Source organism: Lithobates pipiens, unplaced genomic scaffold, assembly GCF_037356315.1.
Source record: "Lithobates pipiens isolate NorthernLeopardFrog02 unplaced genomic scaffold, aLitPip1_a1.2 Scaffold_16, whole genome shotgun sequence".
Classification (NCBI taxonomy): Eukaryota; Metazoa; Chordata; class Amphibia; order Anura; family Ranidae; genus Lithobates; species Lithobates pipiens.
The window spans coordinates 404,046,377-404,071,741 of NW_027507748.1; the positions used below are offsets into that span (position 1 = coordinate 404,046,377).

General features: G+C 38.8%; 1 protein-coding gene across 2 annotated transcripts in view; it reads left to right on the forward strand.

Annotated features, from left to right (window-relative positions):
* The window catches only part of SPNS2 (SPNS lysolipid transporter 2, sphingosine-1-phosphate), a 190,169-nt gene extending 168,282 nt beyond the window's left edge, over window positions 1-21,887 (forward strand). The window contains exons 11-13 of one of the 2 annotated variants that reach the window (XM_077482358.1): window positions 858-1,021; window positions 3,142-3,214; window positions 14,320-21,887. In XM_077482358.1, the coding sequence (XP_077338484.1) occupies window positions 858-1,021; window positions 3,142-3,208 (231 nt within the window). In that variant the 3' untranslated portion in view covers window positions 3,209-3,214; window positions 14,320-21,887. The remainder of the gene's footprint in view (window positions 1-857; window positions 1,022-3,141; window positions 3,215-14,319) is intronic. The other variant, XM_077482359.1, reaches the window with a different exon arrangement.
* Window positions 21,888-25,365: the final 3,478 nt, after the last annotated feature.

The following is a 25,365-nucleotide window of genomic DNA, read 5'->3' on the forward strand; positions in this document are numbered from 1 at the left end:
TTGGTAGTCATATCTTCCAACCACCATCTCATTATTTATGGTTGCATTTACCTCATTCTAAATTCAGTGGAATCCTCTGCAGTGTTACTGCTGCCATATCTCCACATTCAATTGTGCTAATTTTTTTTCTTTGATTAGACATTATGGACTATTTTAGAGACTATTTTGGAATAAGAACAGTAACATCTACTGGGTACTATTGGAACCATTATCCAATGATGCACTTTTGTTTTTAAATACTACTGTACATGTAATGTGCATACACACATTGCTTTCTTTATATTCACAAAGCCTATGAGCCCTAACAATAAAGAGTCTTCTGAGTATTATACTGAACTGCTCCCAGTGTGTCTGTCTGGCTCAGCTTGCCCATTCTTTTCAGCACTACAAGGCCATTTCACAGTTGCAGTTTGATGAATTATGCAGTTCTACTTCCAGAAGTCATTGCAGTAATTTGGTGGGATCATCAGACTTTGCTGAATGTGGAGATAAACTAATGTTGGACAAAATGAATCCTTCGTAGAATTCTTGACTACTATATGTATTCTTCATACAAAAAATGGGTTCCTGTTTTTCCTTTTGTGTAAGAATAGTTTTATTCTAAGGCAGTTTTACATACCGGAGTGTAGACATGAATACCTACAAATCACCCTGTGCGTTTACAAATGGCACAATATGTTTGCAGCTGTTCGCATCCAAGTCTCATTTAATTAAACAAAGTTTTCCTCCCTTATCCCTAGTGCATGTAATAATTATGCAGGTAGTGTAATGTTGATTTCCGTTTATGTAAAAAGGAATTGTTTCATTCCACAAGGCAGGAGCAGTCTGTTTATTTTTCCTTTGTTTTTGATTCATAGATCTCGGATCTCATCCAGGAGAGCACCAATAAGACTCCACTTTGGGAGTTCCTGAGTCTTGGCTATGCACTGATGCTCTGCCCATTCGTGGTGGTTTTGGGGGGAATGTTTTTCCTAGCTACAGCACTTTACTTTTTGGAAGACCTTGCCAAAGCTGAACAACAGTAAGTTGATCCACCTTATTATGTTTGTATTTGGTGTTCAGAAACAAATGACATTTTTTCATGCACAGCATTATATTGCTTGTGGGAAAACATAATTCTGCTGGTAAAGAATACACTTGCATCACCTAACCAGAATTCAGAGAAAAGACATCAGTCCTTTAAATTCACTTCTTCTTTTGGCGTAGGTGGGAATTTGGATCTGAATTCACCTAAAGCTTATTCATTAATCATTACTAGTTTTTGACTGATGTTTACAGTTTTTTTTTTTTAAGCAGAGGATCAAAGACACTTTTCATAACCATTAATTAATGTTTTTTTTTTATATATCAAAATTTTTGACCCTATTTTAGTTAATAAAAATTGTTGTCTTTACTAATTTCATTGCCAACAAATCAATACTTGGCAGACATCACAATTTAATAGATAAATATATTAAGTTATAAATGATAAGTTAAAATTCAGATACTCAATTCATATCTGTTCTCTCTGGGGTATCATCATTGATGCTGCAGGTGACATCTGGCACAAACACTAATTACACATATTCTGGTGCCCTATAAGTGACAGTAAATTTGCTTGGATACATTTAGTCTTCTACATCATTTGTCAAACTGTGGGAATTGAATATTGTTGAATATTATTATCATTTTTTATTTGTTGTGGTAAGCTTCAGTTATTATTATCATGATCTTTATTATTATTATTATTATTATTATTATTATTATTATTATTATTTCAATTTGTATTATTTAATTCTAATACATTAGTATATTGAGTTCTTTAAGTGTGAAAATGTGGCCATATTGTATTGCATTACTACAGTAAGTACTTACACCATCTGTGATTGCAGGACTCTTTGCCTAACCTCTTTTGATTAATGTTCTTTATTAAACCAATTAACCTCATCACTCATCATTATTACAGCATATCTCAAATAGTTTGTAGTAATCTTAGGAAGGGCCTACCTTTTGACTAACAGAAGAAATTACACTACTGACAAATGATTAGATACTAGAAGCCAGCAGAGTTTTGCCTCATTCACTAAGCTAAGGGGAAATCCCCCTTAAAAGTGAACAGCTTTTATGACTTTAGTAAATTACCATTGGCTGCAGAAATAACTAATTTGATTGGTACGTCAATGCTTATAATCGTTCCCCTAGAAATGCTGCGATGGTGAAATCTAAATATGGATGTAGAAAACTATAAAGCCTGTGTCCCAGTATAAGAGAGTTTGTTGGGAGGATATCAATATGGTTTACTGTTTGGGCATAGTAGAAAATATTTTAAAGACTTATAAGTGAGGTAAACCTGAAAGATATAGATAGATGTTCGTTTATTGTTCTGTTAAAGAAATAAAGTTGTAGCAGCCTGAAAGTTCACCTCCAACCCAGTCAATGCAGAGTATGTACAATGCACAAGTATGGTCCATTTTCCATCCCATCACACAGAATGTTGAAGGTGTACTAAATTAGGCAGTAGTTCAGTAACAGGCAGGTTTGGAGTGGCTGATAGGGTTCAACAGTGGTTGACCATTGCTCCAGTTGTTCAATGAAATAGTGTATATACTCAAGCTATCCATGCCCAACTTTTTTGTATGCTGGTTAAATATGTTGCTCCAGGGATATCTTGTAATATGTAGCTTGATTTTCATATATTTCAAACCAAACTTGTATATAACCCAACATCTGTCTGTTTTCATATAACACATAATATTCCTTTGCATAGACCACTTACTTAACATAGTAGGAGAGGTAGTGAGTGCTATTCAGCTTACTTAATTGCCATGCCATAACCCCATAGCAAACAAAATGGCTTTTTTCCCCTTTTATTAATCATAATACTGGAAGATGGTTGCTATGGATTACTGCAGTTTGTCATTGCTTTTTATGCTATGAATAAAGCCTGTATATATAATTCATCCAGTTTCAGTACACTGTGAGCATGCAGACAGCTGAATGTTTAGAGCATAACCTAGCTTCTGCTTTAATGCCACTAAAACAGGCAAACAAAAGCAGTGACAAAGAATTAAATGTTCCCTTCTTTTGTAATAGTTAGTCTGGTAATTCTGCTTAAAATAGTTTGTGTCCTACATTAAAAAGGGTGCATTTTCTTCCCACTAGAGAACCTTGCTCAGATTCCTTCACTGTTGGCAGCTGTAGTGACTCAGAAGAAGCTTCCATCTTGTAGCTTTAGGTTGGTCCATTTTTTTTGTGTTTTTTTTTATTTGTTTTATTGGATCTCATGTGCAGACACATTTTAAAGAACCTCTAAATACTAAGTGCAAGTTGGTTTATGCAAAAGAGTATTTATTAAGATTTACAGAACTATACACAAAATAAAGAGATAACTCTGACCAGTAATCTTCCAATAAGCCCATACAAAAATTCTGCAGTCAGGTTAACATTGCAGATAACCTTGACCAGTACATATTAACTAAATATGTCATTTAATGTCATGTTACTGTCTGATGTAAAACCAAACCGAAAGCTGGCATTACACCCATTGATTTCTTTTGTTCAGCCTGCGAGCTGAACAGAAAAAGACTCCTCCACCTATGCTAATCAGCACAGATGGACGAATCTCTGACTGCGGCTGTTATATTCTAAATTGGGTGTTTAGAATATGGGTAGAATTGAAGTGGGATGCAGGCGCTGTTCAGCGAACAATTTTATGCCTGGCTCCTTCTGTTTTTCAATCAACAGGCTGAAATTTCATCAGTGTATAGATGGGCAGCTTAACTATGCAAAATTTACCAAGCCTACAACTGTATAGGCTTTTTTTTTTTTTTTTACTTCATTACTATAAATTACAGTTCAGAGGTTGTGTTTGACCTGTGTTGTGTTTCCTCAAATGCAGCGTGCCCGTTGAGGTACATTTGCCTATGAAGCAGGTCAAATGCAGCCTTTTTTTTCGAACGCTGTGATTGAATAGAAAATTCCCATCTACATGAGCCCTATTTTAAAAAAGGAAAAATTATTAAAAGAAGTAATGGCCAACTACTATGTCAATCACTCCATGCCATTCTAAAACCCTGATAAGTAATATGTTAAGTACTTTGTTAGTAATATCACAAAGTTGCCTGCATTATGTGCAGTAAACAAACATTTTATCCAAAATATTTACTTCTTCAATAAATGAGTATACCTACCTAGTTCCAAATGATGTCACTGCAGTTCTGTAAACTGTCTGCCATTCTCATACACACACCCTTACAATAGGCCTTATGGCGTGTACTCAGGGTGATAGATATAATTAGGCATAGTCAGGGCTGGCCCAAGACATTGTACTGCCTGGGTCCAAGAATGAAATGCTGCACCCCCCCCTCCCCCCCATCCATTATTTTATATCATGATAATTCAAACTAAAAATTAAATTTATCAGGAAGTCAGGTTTACATGCAACAGCAACAGCACCCTTCACATCAGGAGTCCGCCCTTAACATCAGGAACTCCATACTTGGAATCAGGAGCCCCCTTTCACATTATGAGCCCCTGATTAACTTTATGAGTCTCCTTTTACATCAGAAGCCCCCCCCCCCCTTTGCGTCAGAAGTCCCCCCTTTAACATCAGAGTCCTTCTTTAACATCGGAGTCCCTCTTTACATCAATAGCCTCCTACTACAGATGTCTCCCTTTATGTCAGAATCCCTTTTTATATCAGAAGTCTCCTCCTTCACATTAGGAGTTCCCCTTCACATCAGCAGTGACCATTTCAACCAGGAACCCCCCTCACATATCTAATACAGCAATGGTCTTGGTCTCCACTAAGTTTAGGCCATGGAACCAATCAGAAGCCCTGGAACTGCAGCCAATTATGAAAGGTCTCCCACAATCACATTACGGTATCAGAATTTCCTGATTGGGTACACATTATCACAATGACAGCCTAATATACTAAACTGCGGGATCAGTTGTCATGAAAAAACCTTCTTTATGTTGTTGTCCCCCATGACACTTGCGGTCATCCTCACCATGCTTTCCCGGAACCACCTCCGTTGGTCCAGTTCTCCACCAGCTTGTTACTCTCTACCTGGTCCAAAGCGGCCCCCTCTTCAGCCGATCTCACTCATGGCTTTGGTTCTTCTACCCCTCATGCGCCTGCCTGTGTCCCCCTCCTTCGTGCAAGTGCCCAGGCCCATCCTTGGCACTGTCCCAAACCATGCACAGGCTGGTGAGGTCAACAAGCAGCCCGCTGACCAAGACCTCCACCACCAGCGGCTGCTCGACAGCCTACAAACTTTTCCATGCGGAGTGAGCTGAGGAGAATGCTCAGCTACTGATGCCTGCCTGCCATTGGCTGAGCCATGGAGGGAATGGAGGGTGTGCACAGCCTGAGGAAAACTGTGCGGCCTTTGTATGGGGCATCAGACCGGCCTGGGGGGAAATTGCCATCCTGCTCTCCGGTAGGATGACCACATTTCCAAACTGCCATTCAGGGACAATTTTGCCAAGGACCTGGGGGGAATGTAGTCTCAGGGTTAATGGGAAATTCAGTGGTGGGGGTGATTAGCCAGGTAAATGGCTGGTGTTAGCCCTTAAATCATCCTGACACCATTCTTAATATGGTGTCAGGGTGGTCAAATCACATTATTTCTATCACTACGTTGTAATATATGAAATAGTGAAATAGTTCAACTCACCATAATGCAGAATCAGTGGGAACCCTGAGCGTGACACTTGCCACTAGATGCAGCGTGTCACTTGCCACCATTGCCTGTTGCCAGATGCAGCGTGTCACTTGCAACTGTTGCTTCCCACCAGATGCAGTATGCTACTTGCCACCATCGCCTGCCACTAGACACTAAGCGTCACTTGCCACCATTGCCTGCCACCAGATGCAGTGTCACTTGCCACTGTCGCTTGCCACCATCGCCTGCCACCAGATGCAGAGTGTCACTTGCTACCATTGCCTGCCACCAGATGCTGCGTGTCACTTGCCACCATCACCTGCCACTAGATGCAGTGTCACCACTATCATTTGCCAAGATGGGGGCAGAGAGAGAGGGGGGACAGGGAAAGAGAGGGGGGACAGGGAGGGAGGCAGAGAGAGGGGTCAGGGTCTGCTCAGTGACAGTACTCAGCTCACTCACTTGGATTGTCCGCAGGGAGCTCACAGTCAGCGGCTTTAATTTGGCTGTCAGCTGCTTGTTTAATCTTCCCGTTCCCTTTTCCTCTTCACAGATGCAGCACACAGGCAGGGAGAGAGGGGTGGGAGAAGCGGTGTGTGTCGCAAGCTGGCTAAGGCAATGCTGGATGGAGCAGTGTGTGGATCCCCTCTTCTAGGACAGCTGCACTGAGTCGGCTGTCACCCGTTGCCCACACACTGACACCAGGGATAATCCCCAGTATGGAGCATCAGTGGCTCCCGGGGGACTTCTGTCCCCGCCCACCACCGTGACCTATCGCAGCCAGCGGCAGATCAAAAGGAAGTACAGTACTCCAAAACCCTGTCGGCTCTGTGCTACAGGTGGTGGGTGGGCAGGCCGGAAATGATAACAAGCCTTCAGCAGCAGACAAGCTGCTTTGAACACTGAAGCTCCCAGCACACTCCACCGCTCCAGTCCGCCCCTGAATTGTCGCCCCTCTCAAATTGCCGCTTGGGTCCCTGGGCATAGTCCTTGTAGGTGGTAATGAGAAAGAAATGCCTGTTTCATGTATCAGGCACGCATTTTCCCCATCATCAGAAATACAGAGATCTCACATAAGTTTATTTACGCATTGGTACAATGCATATGCGCATACAATGCATACATGGATGCAACACTAGGAATGCTTGCCAAGAAATTTACTTTAGATGTCAAAAATTGTGTATCTACAGTCTCTAGTGATGGCCACAACACAGTCCAGTCATTCTCCATTGTAGGGTTTGATCTAAATGGCGGCTGTGATGCACATGTGTGTATATGTGTAGAGTGATACATCATATATGTTTTTGCATGTATGTCTTTTGAAACTCTGCATTCAAGAAAATGATCATGTGCATGTTTATGCTGATGCACTAAAGCAGGGGTCTCCAAATTGCAGCCCAAGGGCCAGATGCAGCCTTTATCTGGCCCATGGAGTACTATTCCTGCCAATGATATAAGGCAATATTCCTCCTACTGATACCAACAATGGGGCACTATATCTTCCACTGATACTGATGGGGTAATACCAATGATGGGGGATTACTCCTCTCCCTACTGTCCTACTAACCACAAACCCTGAGGCCATGTTTATTCTCACTGATGCTGGGCCCGAGACATTTTACACTGGCCACAATCCAGCCCCCCTAAAGTCTGAAGGACAGTAAACTGGCCCTTTGGAAAGTTTGTAGACCCCTGCACAAAAGCATTGGCATTAACATGAGTATGGCAACGCACAGACATTCACTTCTATGGCCTGCTGTACCACCTGTAGCTCCCCATGCACATAAAAACACCAGGATTTTATATTTTTATAATTTATTATGTCCAGATATGCAGATTAGGAGTTTTGACCTAAAAGTCTGAACTCCAAATCTGCATATTTTGTTAGGGGCACAGAAAGTACTAAGGCAATTTATTCAGTATAACTATTTTCAGATGTAGATGTTGCAATGGCTGCCTCCATGCTTCCTAAGTAAATCTTTCCTTTAAGAATTGTCTTTGTTTCCTAGAATTATGTTGACATGTGCAGACTAGAGTCGTGACACAGTGAGGTGTCCTTACACACTGCTTAATTGGAAATCTTAGAAATCACAGTATTAGACTCTTAATATAACAATGCAGACGTGACCTACCCACACTTAAAGAGGCTTTTGATAACAGTATATCATTAAATAACCCACTCAGGTGTTTTACACTTAACATCCTGTAATTCCGAGAACTTGCTGGCAGAAATAATTACTTTATTGTAAGGGAATCCTATCTAAAAAATAAGTCGTTCTGAGAAAGAATAGGCGGATGAGAAGTTAAAATAAACTGCTCTCACTGTCAGAAAATCTCAGAGAAGATTTGGAATTCCCAAAATAGTAAAACACTATTCCTGCACTGTACCTTTGTATTTATTTGTAATGCAAGCAATAGAAAATAGTGTCTTCCTCTGTCAGGATGAAAGGGGTAGTTTAGTGTTCCTTCCTTATCCTCATTTGTAAGATTTCCAAGGACTCTAGGGAATTGCTATTGTCAAAGTGTACAGCTATGTCTGGGTAGAATGTGAGTACAGTTATGAACACTCAGACAGCGCATCTTTACAAGAAGTTAGGCTTGGAACAATTGCCGGAGAGACTGGCTTCCTCTTCTGGTTGATAAGCTTTCAGTTACTGCCTATACAGAAAACCTAAAAGCACAAAAGTTGCAAATGTAATTTCTCTGGAGCCGGCCATACATGGATCAAAATCCAGCTGACTCAGCAGGGACCAGCTGAATTTCGATTCATGTGTTGGTTAGTTGGCCTATTGGGTTTTTCCCAAATGATCAGTGCCTCTGGCTATAGCCTTCCCTGTTGGCAGAATGCAATAGCCCTGTGGGAGTGATTCCCCCATCAGAACCGACTGTGATTATGGGGGAATCGGCACTTATTTTTTGTTCAAACTAATGGATGAACGAAAAAAAAAGTATAATGTATGGCTTTTCTAAGTATAACCAAATTAAGACAATAAAACAATGATGTTACTAATTTGGCCTTTAAAAGATCCACTAAAATCAATATCCTAATAATCCTGGCTTTTCGTTTAAATTTATTTATTTACTTTGAAAAAATATATATTCTACTTTGCAAATATAAAAAATTCCCTGCATATGGAACACCAAGATATGGTAAGGGAATTTGCTCTTCCTGTGATCAAGCTCCTACTGCAGAAGTTTAAAATTAAAAATGGGTATCATATTGCAGAACGTTAAATATGAAATTGCATAGCAATACTTTATATTTTCATGTTTAGCCATCTAGTGGGACCCTAGGCCCAGTTTCACACATTTTTTATACTAGTTATTGTATTTGCTTTGCTGCACAATGCCTATTTCCAAGGCTCAGTAACTCAAGCCTCAACTGAGGGCACAAATAAAATTAATCGAAGGAGAGAATCTTCCACTTTTCTGCTTGTTCTGTTGAGGTGGGGCCATAGGAATTTACAGTCGGCAAAAGAAAGAGGGCCTAAAGGCAAACCGCTTCTGACGTACTCTCCCCTTAGAAAATCCATATTGCTCTGTCAATCTTGTACAATGGATTGACCCCATATTTTTCTATTTTTACTTGGTTTTGAAAGTATGCGCAAGAAATGGTAAACTTCAACAAATGAAAAGAACAAAAGGAAGAGACAGTAATATTTATTAGGCTGAAAATAATTATACACAGTGTACAGAGTAAATATCATAGATTTCTGTTACTTTATTTGCACTGTGGCACTTCCACAGCAAACCATAAAATGGAAAAGCACTTATATTCAGCATATACACTTTGGATTTGCATTGCCCAACACAGTTCCAACAGATAGACCAGGGATTTAGTCCTATGTCCTATTGTTTCAGCTCACACTAATGTGATACATGTTTACGCAGGAAGTGTGTTGTGATGTGCTCCACCACAGTACATTGCACAGAATTAAATGAATTGTAATTTTGTTACAAATTCTTTACATTTATGGATGTGATACCCTGGCTAACCATTAACCCACTAGTCTTAAATTACATTTCAATAAAGTGAAAGAGTAAACTAAAGTAATGCACACCAGCGGGCACATGTTAAACAGAGCATAACGTGCCTCTGCTGATGTGACTGGGCCCTTACACTTTTCAGTGTTTTTCTAAACCTCTTTGCACCTCTTTTATTATTCATCTTTTAAAGTAATTGTAAAGGATTTTTTAAAAATAACAAACATGTTATACTTGCCTACTTTGTGCATTGGTTTTGCCTAAAGCAGCTCAGATCCTCGTCTTCTGTGGTCCTGGCTCCTCCCACACTTGCCTTGGGGGCACTCATGAGGGCTCAATCCCGACCTGGGTTCTGGGTATCCATTGACTCACAGGGTGGCTCAGCCCCGCTCTCTTCACACAGGCAATGGCTTATGCTACTGCATCCATGTCCAGAGAGTGGAGAGAGCTGCCATTCTCTGGCACAGCACTGGATTCAGGTTCAGGTAGGTTTTTTTTTTTTACCTTAATGCCTTTAGAAACACTTTAAGCTATAGTTCTATGGAAGAATCCAGCAAGCTGCAAGTGGGGTTATGCCTGCATTTTTTGCGCACAGCGCGGCACGGTGTTTTTCAGATACCAAAATCGTGACATTTCACGTTGTCCACTTGCTATTCTTAAAATGGTATTTGATGTTCATCCTTTATTTAGGGTGAGTCAACTCATGATACCACCAGCTTCTGTGAAAGTCTGATAAGGAAAAGCTATCACTGGCATATGGGACTTTATGACACATTAACTGCCCAAAAGAAATAATTTGCCTCGTCCTATTTTTAAAATGTCCAGTCCTATCTGTAGATATACATTGAATACAGGATTTCACCAGATGACTGTCTCTTGATTTACATAATCTAAATATATATATAAATATATATATATATATATATATATATATATATATATATATATATACATGTATATATATTTGTTTATTTATTTTCTCCCATATACAGGAAACCCACAATGGTTTCCAGTCCAGTTTCCTATCAATGCATGCTGTGTTAGCTTCTTTTTTTGTTTGGATTTGTATTATTTTTTCACAGCTCTTTCTGTGGGGCTAATTCATCAAAACTATAGAGAATAAAATGAGCACAAAATTGGAGTTGTTACCAATCAAATATTATGTTTATTTTATGTTAAAATGCTAGTGTAAATCATCTTTAACTCTGCCTACACCATATTATTGCATAAAATTACAGCTTTGATGTTGAATAAAGATTTAGAGGACTGTAAAATATTGCTGTTTGATATTTATAATCTAATTTGAATTACTCTTCTAAAACAATTTTTTTTAATCATGTGACTGGCGCAGCACCAATTAGGGCTGGCCAGATACAGACTCACACTGTAAAGATCATACATCGGTAGAGTAATAGAAGCCCCTCCTAAAGATCTTTCCCTGTAGATGCAAAAGAGCAGGGAGAGATCATGCAACCATACAACAGTGCTGCAGAAATAAGGTACCGTATTGGCTGGCGTATAACCCTAATTTTAAGAGGGAAGTTTCAGGAAAAAAGCTTCCCACAGCCCCCTACACATTATGCAGCCCCCCACACATTACACAGCTCCTCCCAGTAAACAGTACACAGACCCCCCCCCCCCCCCCCCACTGCACAGTACACAGCCACCTCCCCCTGCACAGTACACAGACCCCTGCACATTATGCAGCCCCCTTTATATTACACAGCCCTCCACCCCCGACAGCACTGCAAGCATACTCTAAAGTTAAGAAAAAAATCACCAGCCCCTTCTCATACACCGCTCCTCCTGTGTCACTCTCATTCTAAATTGAAGCCTCTAAATACCTGATTAGTGCCGTTCTTTCATGGACCTGGTCACGTGTCCGCTCTCCTCTGATGTTTCATGGACGGTCACATGACCGCTCTCCTCCTACAATCTAAAGCTACACTCGGAGGAGTAGGAGGGGGGAGCGGGAGGAGGAGAGCAAGAAGGAGAGTGGAGAACGGCGCTAATGGGGTATTTAGAAGCTTCCATTTACCATGACCCAGTGACACAGGAGAAGCAGTGTATGAGAAGGGGCTGGCAAGTGATTTTTTTTCTTAACTTCAGACTATGCTGGCAGTACTGTCCCAGGGCCAGGAGAGTCGGGGTGGCTGGCCTGACCCCCCCCCCCCCAATGTTTGGCACCTGGGGCGGACCACACAATCCCCACCCCCATTGGTAAAAAAAAAAAAACCTCTATTTTCAGGGGAAAAATGTGCATGTTATACGTCGATAAATACAGTAATTAGAGTGTTAAAAAATTAAAAACAATGGCCTGATATACTGTATATGATTTATGTGAATGATATATGGCAAGCATCACTTTAAACACATGTTTTGAGTGGTCAATACGAGCAATTTTGCAATTGGATTATTTTTTCAATAGAAATGCTACATTATGGACAGCCTGGACAAATAGTGTAATAGGTTATTACTGGGTGGGTGGCCTATATGGAGAATAAAAATATGCAGACTCTGCTGATGGCAAGGATACCCTTCTTTCCATTTGTTAAGCCACACAATCAACTGAACCATAGTGAATTTTGAGCAAGCTCACATTTTGGGTTAAAGTAAAACTTTACCAACAGTAATATTGGGGGTTTTCATTCCTAATCTTCTGAAAATAATAACTGCCTGACTGTTATTTTGATACTCTGACTTCAGTACATCCTACAGTATGATAACAGTATATATTTAATTCTCCATCAGGATTGCTTATAGTATCTAAACCAGGAACAGTTTGAATAGCCAAAACTTTTTTATTGGTGGGTAGATGAAGAAAGGGCAAAAACCCCTGACAGGTTGTTTTTGGCTGTCTTGTGTTGTATTGGGGAGACTCCCTTCCTGAGATAAAACAAAACATTTTAGGAAATATCCCAAAGTGGGCTGAATTCTACTCTAAAGCCAGCTATACATTAAAAACATTTACCTAGAAAATTTCTGTTTTTAGAATGTTTGTAGGAATGTACAAATCAACTAGTATATGGCCAGCTTTAGACAGTTGTCCTAGAACTGGTGTTCCTATTGGAAGGATCCCTTACCACTTGTTCTGGGGACAGCTCCTAAATGTTGGATTTTCCTTCACTTTCATCCTTGGTGACAGTATTCATCAGTACAAAGAGAGGGGGGAATCTCCCAAATAGGAATACAAACATCATAAATCTTGACAGATTGGCCTAATCCCTTCCTAAAATAATCCTAACTTCACTTCAAAGCTTTGAAGAAAAAAACATAAATGCCGGGCTACATAAAGTGGCAGTAGATAGCTAACCTGCTTCAGAAGAGCTTAGAAGGACCATAGGATGGACAATTTTTTGGTAGTGACATTTTAGCCACACACCAACTGTTAAGATAAAGATAGATAGACTGTTTTGTGAGCAGCGATGTACCCTGTCTGTATTAACTTTGGTGCTTACAATTAGTAGCTATTCTTGCTTTCATGCCCTAAGGAAGGAGCGCATTTTTTCTCACCTGGGTGCTTTTCATGGACTATGCTCTTTAGCAGTGCCACCTACTGTGCTTGCCTCATTACGCCTCAGAAATCTCAGGGTCTATAATTGTAAACTTGTGTCTGAACTAACTTTGTTCAATCAATTGCATATAAATTGCACTGGTCACTTGCTGAGGTTTACAAAGGGTTGTCCTAGTTGTGGACATCGCACTGTGTGTCTGAGGAATAAAGAGTAGATAAAGGTTTCAGGCTTCCTATGTACATTGCACAAAGCTAATTAAGATATAAATTCCTATTTCAGATGACATTAATTCTTATTTCAATGAATACACATTTCTAACAATGAAATGTGTATCTGTTCTGGCAAACATGCAATTCACAAATTCTGGATGCACTCACTATTACAGCCCATTGTGGTGCCAAATAGAAAAATAAATATTCTGTCTTCTAATTTTTCTACAGAAAAAAAATAAAATGATTTTCATTCTCCAGGCATGGATCAGTTGCCTCTTTAACCGATAAGGGCAAGGGGCAACTGATAAGGCCATGTACACTTATGCTTAGATGTAAAAGCTTTCAATACCCAGCAAAAAAGCCATTTCCAATTCATATGGAAGATACATATATAGGATGACTGGTGGAGGTTCCTACTATTTGGCTTCCACTGGATTACTGGAATCACTTTCTTATACAAAGAGAGGTTATTTTTAATATGGCTTAATCTCTGACCTATAATTAGTTTATGGAAAGTCTACTCATTTTTAAAGAAAAATAAATCATTGGTTTTTATTTCTATTTATGCTGCTGTTATAATGATGCCAGTAAAAGGAGCAGTGTGACATTATAAGCCATGGATGTTTTGATTGTTGGATAAGGGATGTGTATAAGAACTAGGTATTAGGTTGCCACTAGTGACCCTGCTGGTATTTTGCATATACAGCAACTACAACATGACTTGCTCCAAAAGGTATAAAACACTTTGTTCCTGATCCTCGTTATGCCCTTTTTTATTTCAAACACCAGAGATGAATAAATTAATTCTCATGAGGGGTCTTTTTAAATGACAGATGAGTGTAGTCAGGCAGAGGGATGATCATTTCTTTCTACCTTGATCATTTTTAAGCCACTGCCTCTATTTTGCTTCATGTTCCGTATATAAGACCTGTGATCTAATAAGCCTTTTCTTGTTCATAGGTCATTACCAAGAGTGGAAGACAATGGCTCCTGGACATAGCTATTGACAACTCAAAAAAATACCAAAGGATTTTCAGTATGAACAAAAGGGGTTGTAACTGCAAGCTGTTTTGAAAGAAATTCTTCACCAAGACTAAGCTACAGGAGATAGCTTACAGCAAAGATAATGGATATATTTCCATTTATGAAGGCTATGCAAGTGGATTAATGCCTCCAATGGCTATAAACATGATGGTAACCTGTTAGCTGAAATGGATATACCCAACTACATTAATGGAAGGTGCCACTGCAATACAGTACAATACACTGTGATCAATGGGCAAGAAGAACCAACAAACAGTGCCAGTGCATAACCCCTACCTTGCCACAAAATTAATGAGACAAATGCAAGGTTAAAAGTGTATTTAACATTATTTTTTTCCCCACATGAAGAGATAATTATTATATGGTATGTAAAATAGTGTATATACTTTTTTGTAACTGTATATATGGAGATATGAGTATATATAATGTATATATTTTACAAACTCCTATTCTTTATTTAAACTTTGGGCAAAGTATCGGCTTGTTTCTACAGATATTGCATATTTATTATCTGACATTTGCAAATCCAAAGCTTTAATGTCATGTAGAAATAACTGCTGAGAAGTTGTCCCTGTACTCATGCAGATCATTGGTAAAAAAATTAGCAGTGACATTTCCTCCTATAGTGATGGAGGAAATTGAGTATAATTGTGAAATCTTTGGTTTGCACTAAAATTTACTTTCGTTTATTATTTGGTATTAAAACTATGAAGGATCACCAGTATTAGAATATATGTTTTAAAACACTTACTAAATAATATGGCAGTCATATGTTACTCCATTATTGTCCCTGTTTTCACATTAGGGATCACTTAAAAAATCTGGTGAAAAAGGGCAACAGTCGTGATGCCCAGCAATTACGTATTAGTGTGACTGTCTTACAGGACCTCAAAAGAAGAAGAGATTAAATCTGCATAGGCAACACTTAAACTTATTTTTATTTGCACTAAGTGAAGTAGATCTATGTTGCAAGGAACATCCTTTTGTCTGCTCTGCACATTGTAGAGTCATTTTTGGTTGCTGTTCTAATACATGCAGATTGCTGACATTACAGTACAGCAACACTTTTTGCTTATAAAGTGCTATTAGAACTTCAGCTTTATAGTCTACCAATAGGATGGCCAAAATATCATGATGGCAAAATTATTCCCCCATTTTGAATAATAATGACACACAAACAACAAGTACATATAAAAAAAAAAAAAATCTCCATTATTTTCCTGTTTAACCAAACATTTGTTTGATGACAAAGCTCCCATTAAGACTTGCGTGCGTTAGAAGGCACAAGTTAGTGTAAAGAAAGAAGGTGCTGATGCTCCGACTGGTGCTCATGTCTTTTGTTAATTACCTTCTTGTAGTAGAGACTTTCATTTCCAACATCAAGTTGGTATTTTAAAATTTTCATTAAACTTTCATTGGGTCAGTGATTAATGCCCATTTAAATGAGTCATTAATAGTCACTTTGCTTGGAGTAATATAAGGCTGATGTTAGGAAAGGCTTTGTACAAGATATTGGTGCTATTTGAAATGTGTCCAGTAACTGTACTGTTTAATGTAATGTTCTGATAGCCCAGTTGTATGTCACCAATGCTGCATGTCGAGCATTTCTAGCTGATTTTTGTTTATCCTGTAATATCTTACAACAGTTAAAAAAAAAACATTGCACCTAAAGTCAGGTGCACTGCTCCTATAGGCATCCAGTAATGTGACATGGCACTTACTGCTTGCCATTTTTAATAACAATTTCTTAATTCTTAAGGCTAATTATTAAGTTCAGAACCAATTAGAGTTCACATTGTGGAAATCAGGCCAGTATAAGAATAATTCTGGTTGCTATGGCTTTCTGCACTTATGAATTAAGGTTTCTACGAAAGTTAGTTTTCATATGAAATTGTATCTCTATCACTTGTGGTCTTCTCGCCTGTGTCCATACATACATCATATTCACGTTAGCATGTTGAAGTGCCATTCATTTCCAATGGCATGCCAAAGCAATGCACCTACAACACACACACACGTTGCAGCCCACCACAACGCACAGTAACGTACTACTGTGCGCTGCGAAGCACTGCATTGGCAAGATTTGGATAGGTAGAGAAAAAAAATCGATGTCACAGTTTTAGAAAAGAAATCTCAAAATGAATGAATTGCACTTCAGTTGTGTTGTTTAACACATTAGGATTGAAACATTGTTGTTATGTGCCTGTTGAAGAGACTTCTCACTTCCTGTCACTGATGGCAACAGTGTGATTACAACAAGTAGTGAAATCTCCCCAACAGGGACAGAGACAGCAATACTAACTTGGCAGCGGATCTGTCCCTTTTCCACCCAATCTGACTGTACATTCCTTGTACAATCAACTTTAGATTTACCAAAACTGTTTATTATGAGGACCTACCTAATATATTCAATCAATTTGCATCCAATCAGCAAGCTATTGCACTAGATCAGGGGTTTACAAACTATGTCCCTCCAGTTGTTCAGGAACTACAATTCCCATCATGCCTGTGAATGTCAGAGTTTTACAATGCCTCATGGGACATGTAGTTCTGCAACAGCTGGAGTATCGTCATTTGTAGATCCCTTCACTAGATGGTTGTTGGTAGATCTAAAGGAGATTGTACAATGTGTGGTGGGCTTCAAATAAACAAAAAATTATTTGGGTGTGGTTTGTAATTCAATGTCCAAATAAATCAATAAAAAAAAAGTCTCTCATGGTGCATAAAATTAAGCCAGTGATTCGAACATTGGCACCCAAGATGTTTTGGAATTACATTTCCCATGATGCTCAATCTGCAGTGTAGTTGAGCATAATGGGAAATGTAGTTCCAAAACATCTGGGGTGCCAAAGTTCACCATCACTGACTTAAGCCCTGTACACACAGGCTGAATGTTGGGAGATATCAGCTGGTTCAATAAAAATTTATGCCAAGGGCCAATGGCTGAGAGTGCTAACCCGAGTGTTCTGGCGGGGGGCTGTCCCCCTGTCGGATCACAACAGCTCAGCAGAGAAGATCGCTGTTCTAACGTCAGATTGTTAGTACAGCGGCTCCGACCAGGTTGAAAGAAAATTTTTAGTGTTTACTAGGCTTAAATATGTACCATGTCCACATGGATGTTTTGAAAAATGAATATTCATACTTACGCAGCCTAAGGCTTTAGGGTTGATTAACTAAAGGCAAATAGACTGCACTTTGCAAGTGCAATTGCTCCAGAGCTTAGTAAATGAGGTGGAACTTCACTTTGTAAAGAATACCCAATCACATGCAAGGAAAATAAAAAACTGCATTTTTGTTTGAACAATATTGGATGATGAAGGTTAGCAGAGCATCCTCTCATTTATTAAGCTCTGATGCAACTGCACTTGCAAAGTGCACAGACTATTTGTCTTTAGTAAATCAACCCCTTTGTGTTTGGCTCGTCTCGCCACCTGATCAATTTAGCCAAGAATGATAGGAGCAATGGAGCCGAGTTAGAATTGCATACAGATTATGTTATCTGTTAAGAAAAAGAGATATAGGATGGGGTAAAGTAGGAAATTCACATTTCCACTTAGGTGCCTACTAGCCAATGGAACAATAGAAAAGATAGGTGGTAAATATGCACATGTGCATCCCGAAGATGTGGGGTTTTTTTTTTTTAAATACATTTGATTGTCTCATAGTGAGACTTAATTTAGAGCAGTTGTCAAATAACAGGTGTACTTTGAACAAAACTAATGCTAAGCCATACCTCTTAGCCTTTCTGAACTGATATTTTCTAAATCTTTCTACTTCAGCTGCCTACCAACCTCAGTAGCAGAGAACCACTTGCTCTAATGTTTACCGTATCTCTGCCTGAAATCTGCTTAAGCCCTGGTCCGCACCAGTCGACTTGACAGTTCAAAGTAGCATGACAAGTCGCACCCCATTTGCGCCAATGGGACCATTAAAATAGGTGCGACTAATGTCGCAGCAACTTTGAAATATGTTCCTGCACTATTTCTGTACTACTACATTGCGACTTGCTCAGAGTGTCAGCAAGGCACAATGAAATTGCACTGAATAGTCGGCTTTGTAGTCGTGCTGAACTAGCGCAACTTCAATGCCACACTGGTGTGAACCAGGGCTTAGCGTGGCTGTACCTGGGCAGTTGGCACTTGTAGCCTTAAACAGGGCTGTACTTTGAGAACACTCTGGGTATGGCTCTATGCAAATCTTCAAGGGCTCACTGTGCAGATGCTGCTACTGCTAAAAAGGGATTTCTCCCTGACAGGGTGTAAACTTCAGAGCAGTCCATGACTGTACTATGGTGGCTACAGATGGAGTGGGTGTTGATTAGCTTGGGAGGGCTAAGAAGAGTGGATTGGTGTTCTGTATGGGTACAGCTGTACCGTAGGCTTATCTTAGAAATATTAAACTGTTACAAGACCTGTTGATAGAGGATTGATGTCTGTAAGGAAAACTGGAAACCTGCACTGTTCCATGTACCTGTACACAGGTCTGAAGGAATCAGTGCTTCAGGAGTTGTTCCTTTTGGATGAAAGCTAAAGTAGGGATTTCCTTGTGTAGCTGTGGTTTGCATGTAAGCTATACAAAGGAGTTGATTTACCAAAGCTGGAGGATGCAAAATGTGGTGCAGCTTTGTTTCCAGGTTTTATTGGCAAAGCTTAACTGAACAAGCTGAAGTTAGAAGACGATTGGCTATGATGCAGAGCTGCACCAGATTTTGCACTATACAGTTTTAGTAAATCAACCCCAAAGTGTTAATGATGCAATTTATCTGGCAGTCAGCACCTAGAATAGGAATACCTTAGTCTTTCTTCTGACCTACATATGAGGGGTCGTCAAAAGGTTTCCACACTTTTTTTAATATTTAATAGAGTTTAAAAAAGTGCAGAAACTTTCTAAAGAACCCTTGTATCTATAATTTAGTCTACCATCTCATAGCGCTCTTCATCTAAACAGATCAGTTTGTCCGTTTTGTTTGTCTAAAAAGGTTAACTAGTATCTCCAAAAAGCATGTAAATCTCAAAGCATGTTATATACATTCCTTTGGCAATTGGACCTGGTGCTCTTAATCGCTTCAGACTCTAGCACTGTCATCCTTATCCTGGCTTTAATGTGTAGAGAATAAGTGTGCAAAAGTGTTTTCAGGCTTTATTGGCTGCACATGTTTCCAAGTACATGACTCCTTAGGTAGCGACATGAGGATGAGGAAGACAGCCCTGGGGCTTGCACCTTAGAAAAAAAAAAATCCCCTATTCCTATCTAACAGGTTCACTTTTTCATTATTTAAAAAATAAGTGCAATCTCACAAGAAAAATTACAGTGCCATGCCATTGACCTTCCAGCTAGTTTGTAAACAATGGTGTACTCTGTTGGTAGCAATTGACAAGATGCACATGGCCAACACAGTGTTTATACTCACTATTGCCATCTGTCTAGTCACAAGGGGCATACATGGAGAATGGGGAGGTAGGTAAGTGCTGGGCTTTCTCGCATAAGGACAAGCCTGGTACAGACCCTCGTCTCCACCTTTATATATGCACTCGATTTTTGTGATAAAAAAAAAAAAAAAAGCATTAGGTAATATTGATTGACTGTTCTAGCCCTGTACAGTCCACACCATATCAGCAGAAAACAGCATTATATGTAGCAGCAATCATGAAGAACTAGAGTCATCCTATAATGATGACCAATATAGGAGATCACTTGAAGCTGTACTTATATGAACTGTAGTTTTGCTGGAAGTGGCTTTTGAAGGTATTCATTTTACAGGCTGCAAAAATATGGTTAAACAATATGGATTCGGTATAATTCTCACCTTGAAGTGATTGTAGCTGTATTAGTGCGCTTGGGACAGAAATAAATAAGTACTGTCCGTGATACTTTTTTTATTTTGCATACAATTTTATAGGACAAGCTTCTGGGATATTTCTCCTTCTTCAAGGTCTAAGCATTACTAATACTTTTTATTTTTATTTTGCACTAACATACAATTTTATAGGACAAGCTTCCGGGGTATTTCCTCTTCTTCAAGGTCTAAGCAGTACCAATACAACTGTATTAGTATCAGTACTAATACTGTACTAGTACTGCTTGGACTTTGAAGTAGAGGAAACACCCTGAAAGCTTGTCCTGAAAAATTGTATGTTAGTGCAAATAAAAAAAGCATTAGTACTGCTTGGACCTTGAAGAAGGAGAAATTCTCCAAAGCTTGTCCTGAAAAAATGTATGTTAATGCAAAATAAAAAAAGTATCACAGACAGTACTCAATTGTGTAATTCTCAGAACTCATTATTACAATGAGTTTTTGAGTTCCACAAGATGTAGAGGAATTGTATAGCCGGTTCATTGTTAAAATCCATAAAATGTTATCTTTGGTGTACTTGAGGGTAGGACAACCTGCATCTGGGAAATTGCCTTCAAGCTATCAATGGTCAGATAAGCACATGGTTCATAGACTTTCCTAATGGAACTGGTGAGGCAGCACATGGGCTAAAATTGCTGACCTCTCTTGAATGTTTCCTGGATGTCTTGCTGATCTAGTGTCTTCAATACTTTCAAAAGTCACTGGCTCCTAACAAGAGTATGGATTAGGAGTTTTGACTCCTAATCTGGAGCTTTTTTTCAGATCGTTGTCACCTTGTATTGAAGGCAGAGACAGCCATGTATTTAGCATCTTCAGAAGGAAATCAGCAATGGCGGACTCTGTATTTCTCTTAGTATAGGTTTCCTTTTCCAATTTGGCTAAAGTAAAATGCACATAAAACCCAGTTTCCCCAAGATTTGGTGACACAACACTTTTGTTCACATAATAAAGTTGACACAAAGAAAAACAAGTGGACCAATTTATTATTTTAACAAATTGGTCCAAATTATTTTGAATGGATCCTTTCTATACTACAGTTGTAGCCTAAAAAAATTCCAAAATTCATGCTAACCACTATTATATACATTCCGATCTTTATACTAGCAATAGCTAATTGTTATTTTCCTTATACTCCGCAATTTGTTAAATGATGTTATATCAGTGTTCAGCATACTGGATTGTATTCATTTGTATACACCCCATTCTGCTAAATTGCTGCTTACACTCAAACTTTGTCTCTGGAGAAATATTAACGAGTTTACATGTGATGAAGGCTTTGTCTGATACCGTAAACAATATTTATTGATGGTTTTGTATATTTTGAAAAAAAAAAGTGTTTTATGTCCGTATTTTGCTACTAACCCTTTTGCTACTGTAAGGAAAAGCTGGTCCTGTATGTAGCGAGAGATAAATCAGCACTTATGATAACCACTTTACTATGTAATATACAGAGTGGTGCTTTCTTGTCATACAAGAACTGAAGTAAAATAGTTTTCTGATTTATTTCAGGGGAAAAAGGACTATTTTATTTTTTAGAAATTGTAAACCTCAGAGTATATGAGAAAGCCAAATATATATAAATATATATACATTTATGTAAATGACATACAAAATAAACTATTTAAAGCAGTGTTTTGTATGATGTTCATTCTTATTACTACATAGAGATTAAAATCTTGTGGATGTACATTGAGTCACTGCTCCTGTGGGTTCCTGCCATTGAAACATTGTAAATATATCTTGTGGAAAACCATATTGAAAGAGAACTTTTAATTCTACTCTTTCTATACTTGTCCTGTGGGTTTTGCCTGGCAAATCTGAGTGTTCATGTGTGGCATGTACAGAAAGAAAATGTCCACGTTTCAATAGATGCCTTTGTTTTTCCTTTTTTTTTTTTGCTTTTGTTTTTGAAGGGGTCAACATGCACATTTTTCACATTACATTCATACACTCTGGTGCCAATTTACTAAAGGAGTAGAGCATTTTTGCTTTCAAAGTGATTTTTTACTTGTCTTAATGAGGTGAAAAAGTAAACATCCATTTAGCAAGAATATCCAATTTTGTGTAAGGGAGAATGTAACACAAAAAAAACATCATTTTTGCTTTCATATGAAGTCAACACAATTTCACATCAGTTGCTAAGATAAATAAAATAAAAAAAGTTATATTTCTTTGGTAAATTAAGCCCATTATGTCAAATGTAGGTTACTAAAACTGGAAATAAAGTAATTGCAAACCTGACATTTATTCGCACAGGTGGTATATACAGTTGTGCTCAAAAGATTGCATACCCTGGCAGAAATTGTGACATTTTGGCATTTATATTGAAAATATAAAATCAAGCCAAAAAATAGCTTTTTATTAAAAAAAAATGTATTTTATTCAAGAATAGTGATCACATGAAGCCATTTATCATCACAAAGTTTTTTGGCTCCTTTTAAAATCATAATGACAACAGAAACTACCCAAATGGCCCTGATGAAAAGCCTACATACCCTGGAATGTTTGGCCTTGGTACAGTCACAGAAGGTGGCACACACAGGTTAAAGAGGAAGTAAACCCTGATGGGTTTTACTCCCTCTTTTGCTCCATGTGTAGCCTGTAAATTAAAAGCATAATATTTTAGTATGCATTGCATACTAGCCCATTATGTGACTGCAAAAGAATCCAGCGATGTCCCCTGTGTAGGCAGAGTCCATCTTCAAGCCCCTCTTCCTTCTGGGCTCTGTGATTCGTGGAGCTGCATGACACGGAGTTTGGTTTCTTCCCCGTGCATGCGCCGTTCACTTTATCGGTGGACTTCAAGTGAAATATCTCTTAAATGGCACATGTTTAGGAGACATTTCCACTACCTATAGGTAAGCCTTATTCTAGGCTTACATATAGGTAAAAGTCTCAAAAAAGGGTTTACAACCACTTTAAAATGGCTATTAAAGGTTCATTTCCCACATTTGTGGATTTTTAAATTGCAATTAGTGTCTGTGTATAAATACTTAATGAGTTTGTTAGCTCTCACATGGATGCACTAAGAAGGCTAGACACTAAGCCATGGGGAGAAGAAAAAAACAGTCAAAAGACCTGCGTAACAAAGTAATGAAACGGCTATACAAAGATATCCAAAGCCTTGAATATGCCAGTCGGTACTGTTCAATCATTTAATAAGAAGTGGAAAATTTGGGGACCTCTTGATGCCAAGCCAAAGTCACATAGATCAAGAAAGATTTAAGCCATAACTGTCACGGGAGTTGTTAGAGATACAAAGAAAAACCCACAGGTAACCTTAAGAGAAATATAGGCTGCTCTGGAAAAAGATGGTGTGGTTGTTTTTAAGGCGCACAATACGATGATACTTGAACAAAAAAGAGCTGCATGGTCAAGTTGCCAGAAAGAAGCCTTTACTGTACAAGTTCCACACAAAAGAAATGGTTACAATATGCCCAACAACACATTGACATGCCTCATTTGCTTGACTTTTTTGTGGCATTGGCGCAGTAAAGGCTTCATTCTGGCAGCTCAACCATTCATCTCTTTTTCGTTTAATTATCATTGAATTGTGCTCCTTAAAAACAACCACACCATTTTTTTGGAGTGCAGCCTGTATTTCTCCTAAGGTTACCTGTGGGTTTTCCTTTGTATCCTGGGCAATTCTTCTGCCAGTTGTGGCTGTAATCTTTCTTGGTCTACCTGACCTTGGCATGGTATCAAAAGAGCCCTGAATTTTCCACTTCTTAATAAGGGATTAAGCAGTACTGACTGGCATATTCAAGGCTTTGGGTATCTTTTTATATACTTTTCCTTCTTTATAAAGTTCCATTACTTTGTTACGCAGGTCTTTTGACTGTTCTTTTCCACCTTCTCATGGCTCAGTGTCTAGCCCGCTTAGTGCATCCATGTGAGAGCTAACAAACTCATTAACTATTTATACACCGACACTAATTGGAAATTAACCTTTAATTGCCATTTTAACATGTTTGCCACCTTCTGTGTCTGTACCAAGGCCAAATATTCCAGGTTATGTAAACTTTGTATTAGGGCCATTTGGGTGATTTCTGTTATTATGATTTGAAAAGGATCCCAAAAACGATGTGATAATAAATGGCTTCATGTGATTGCAATCCTTAAATAAAAGAAGCTTTTTTCAAATTCTGCCAGGGTATGCAAGCTTTTGAGCTCAACTGTAGATGATTTAAAATTTACCATTGGAGTAACACTGGCTTTTTTGTAAATAAAAACTTCAACAGTTAACTGTAACAATATACATATAATAACTCAGACATAAAAAAATGATATAAAATTATATCCATACCCACGTGCTCTCACAAACCTAGAAAATAAACTTACAGCAATATCTTTACCCTAGACTTATTGAAAGTTGGAAAACTGACTGGTCACAAACTGTCATACCACAGCAACAACTCTTCCCATCACACCTCGCCAGTGCACGTGTTGTAGCACACCACAATGCACAGTAATGCTCTACTGTACTGTGTTAATGGTGTGTCATGTTACTAAAAAATAGTGCATGTGTTTTTTGGCACATTTGGAAATCCAGTCATTTGAATAGGCTTGAACAACAACCCTTGTTAAAATCATATTTAGATATAAAACACCTACATTTACAAAAAATCATCAGATCAGTTCTGTATCAGCAGAAGAAACCTGGGACATATTTTCACGTTGTATAATTGGTCTAAAATTTACCGTTATTGGAGTAAGGCCGCGTACACACGCGCGGACTGTTGGCCCAACTTTGTCCGTCCAACAGTTTGAGCGAACAGTCCGCTCAAACTTAGCATGGACGGACATGGCCACACACGACGGACGAACAGTTTGCTGAAACCGTGCGCGATGACGTGAACGGCACGTACGACGGGACGAAAAATACGACGTCCTATACACTGCAATGCAACCTTCCGACGTGGAAATCCTTTCTGAGCATGCGCGAGACTTAGTTGGCCGAACAAGCCTACACACGAGCGAACAGTCCGCTGAAACAAGGTTTCAGCGGACAGTTTTTCCGAATTTCTGTAAGACCTTGTTCGGCCAACTGTCCGCTGAAACTGTCCGCTGAAGCCCCACACACGAGCGGACTGTCCGCCCAAACACTG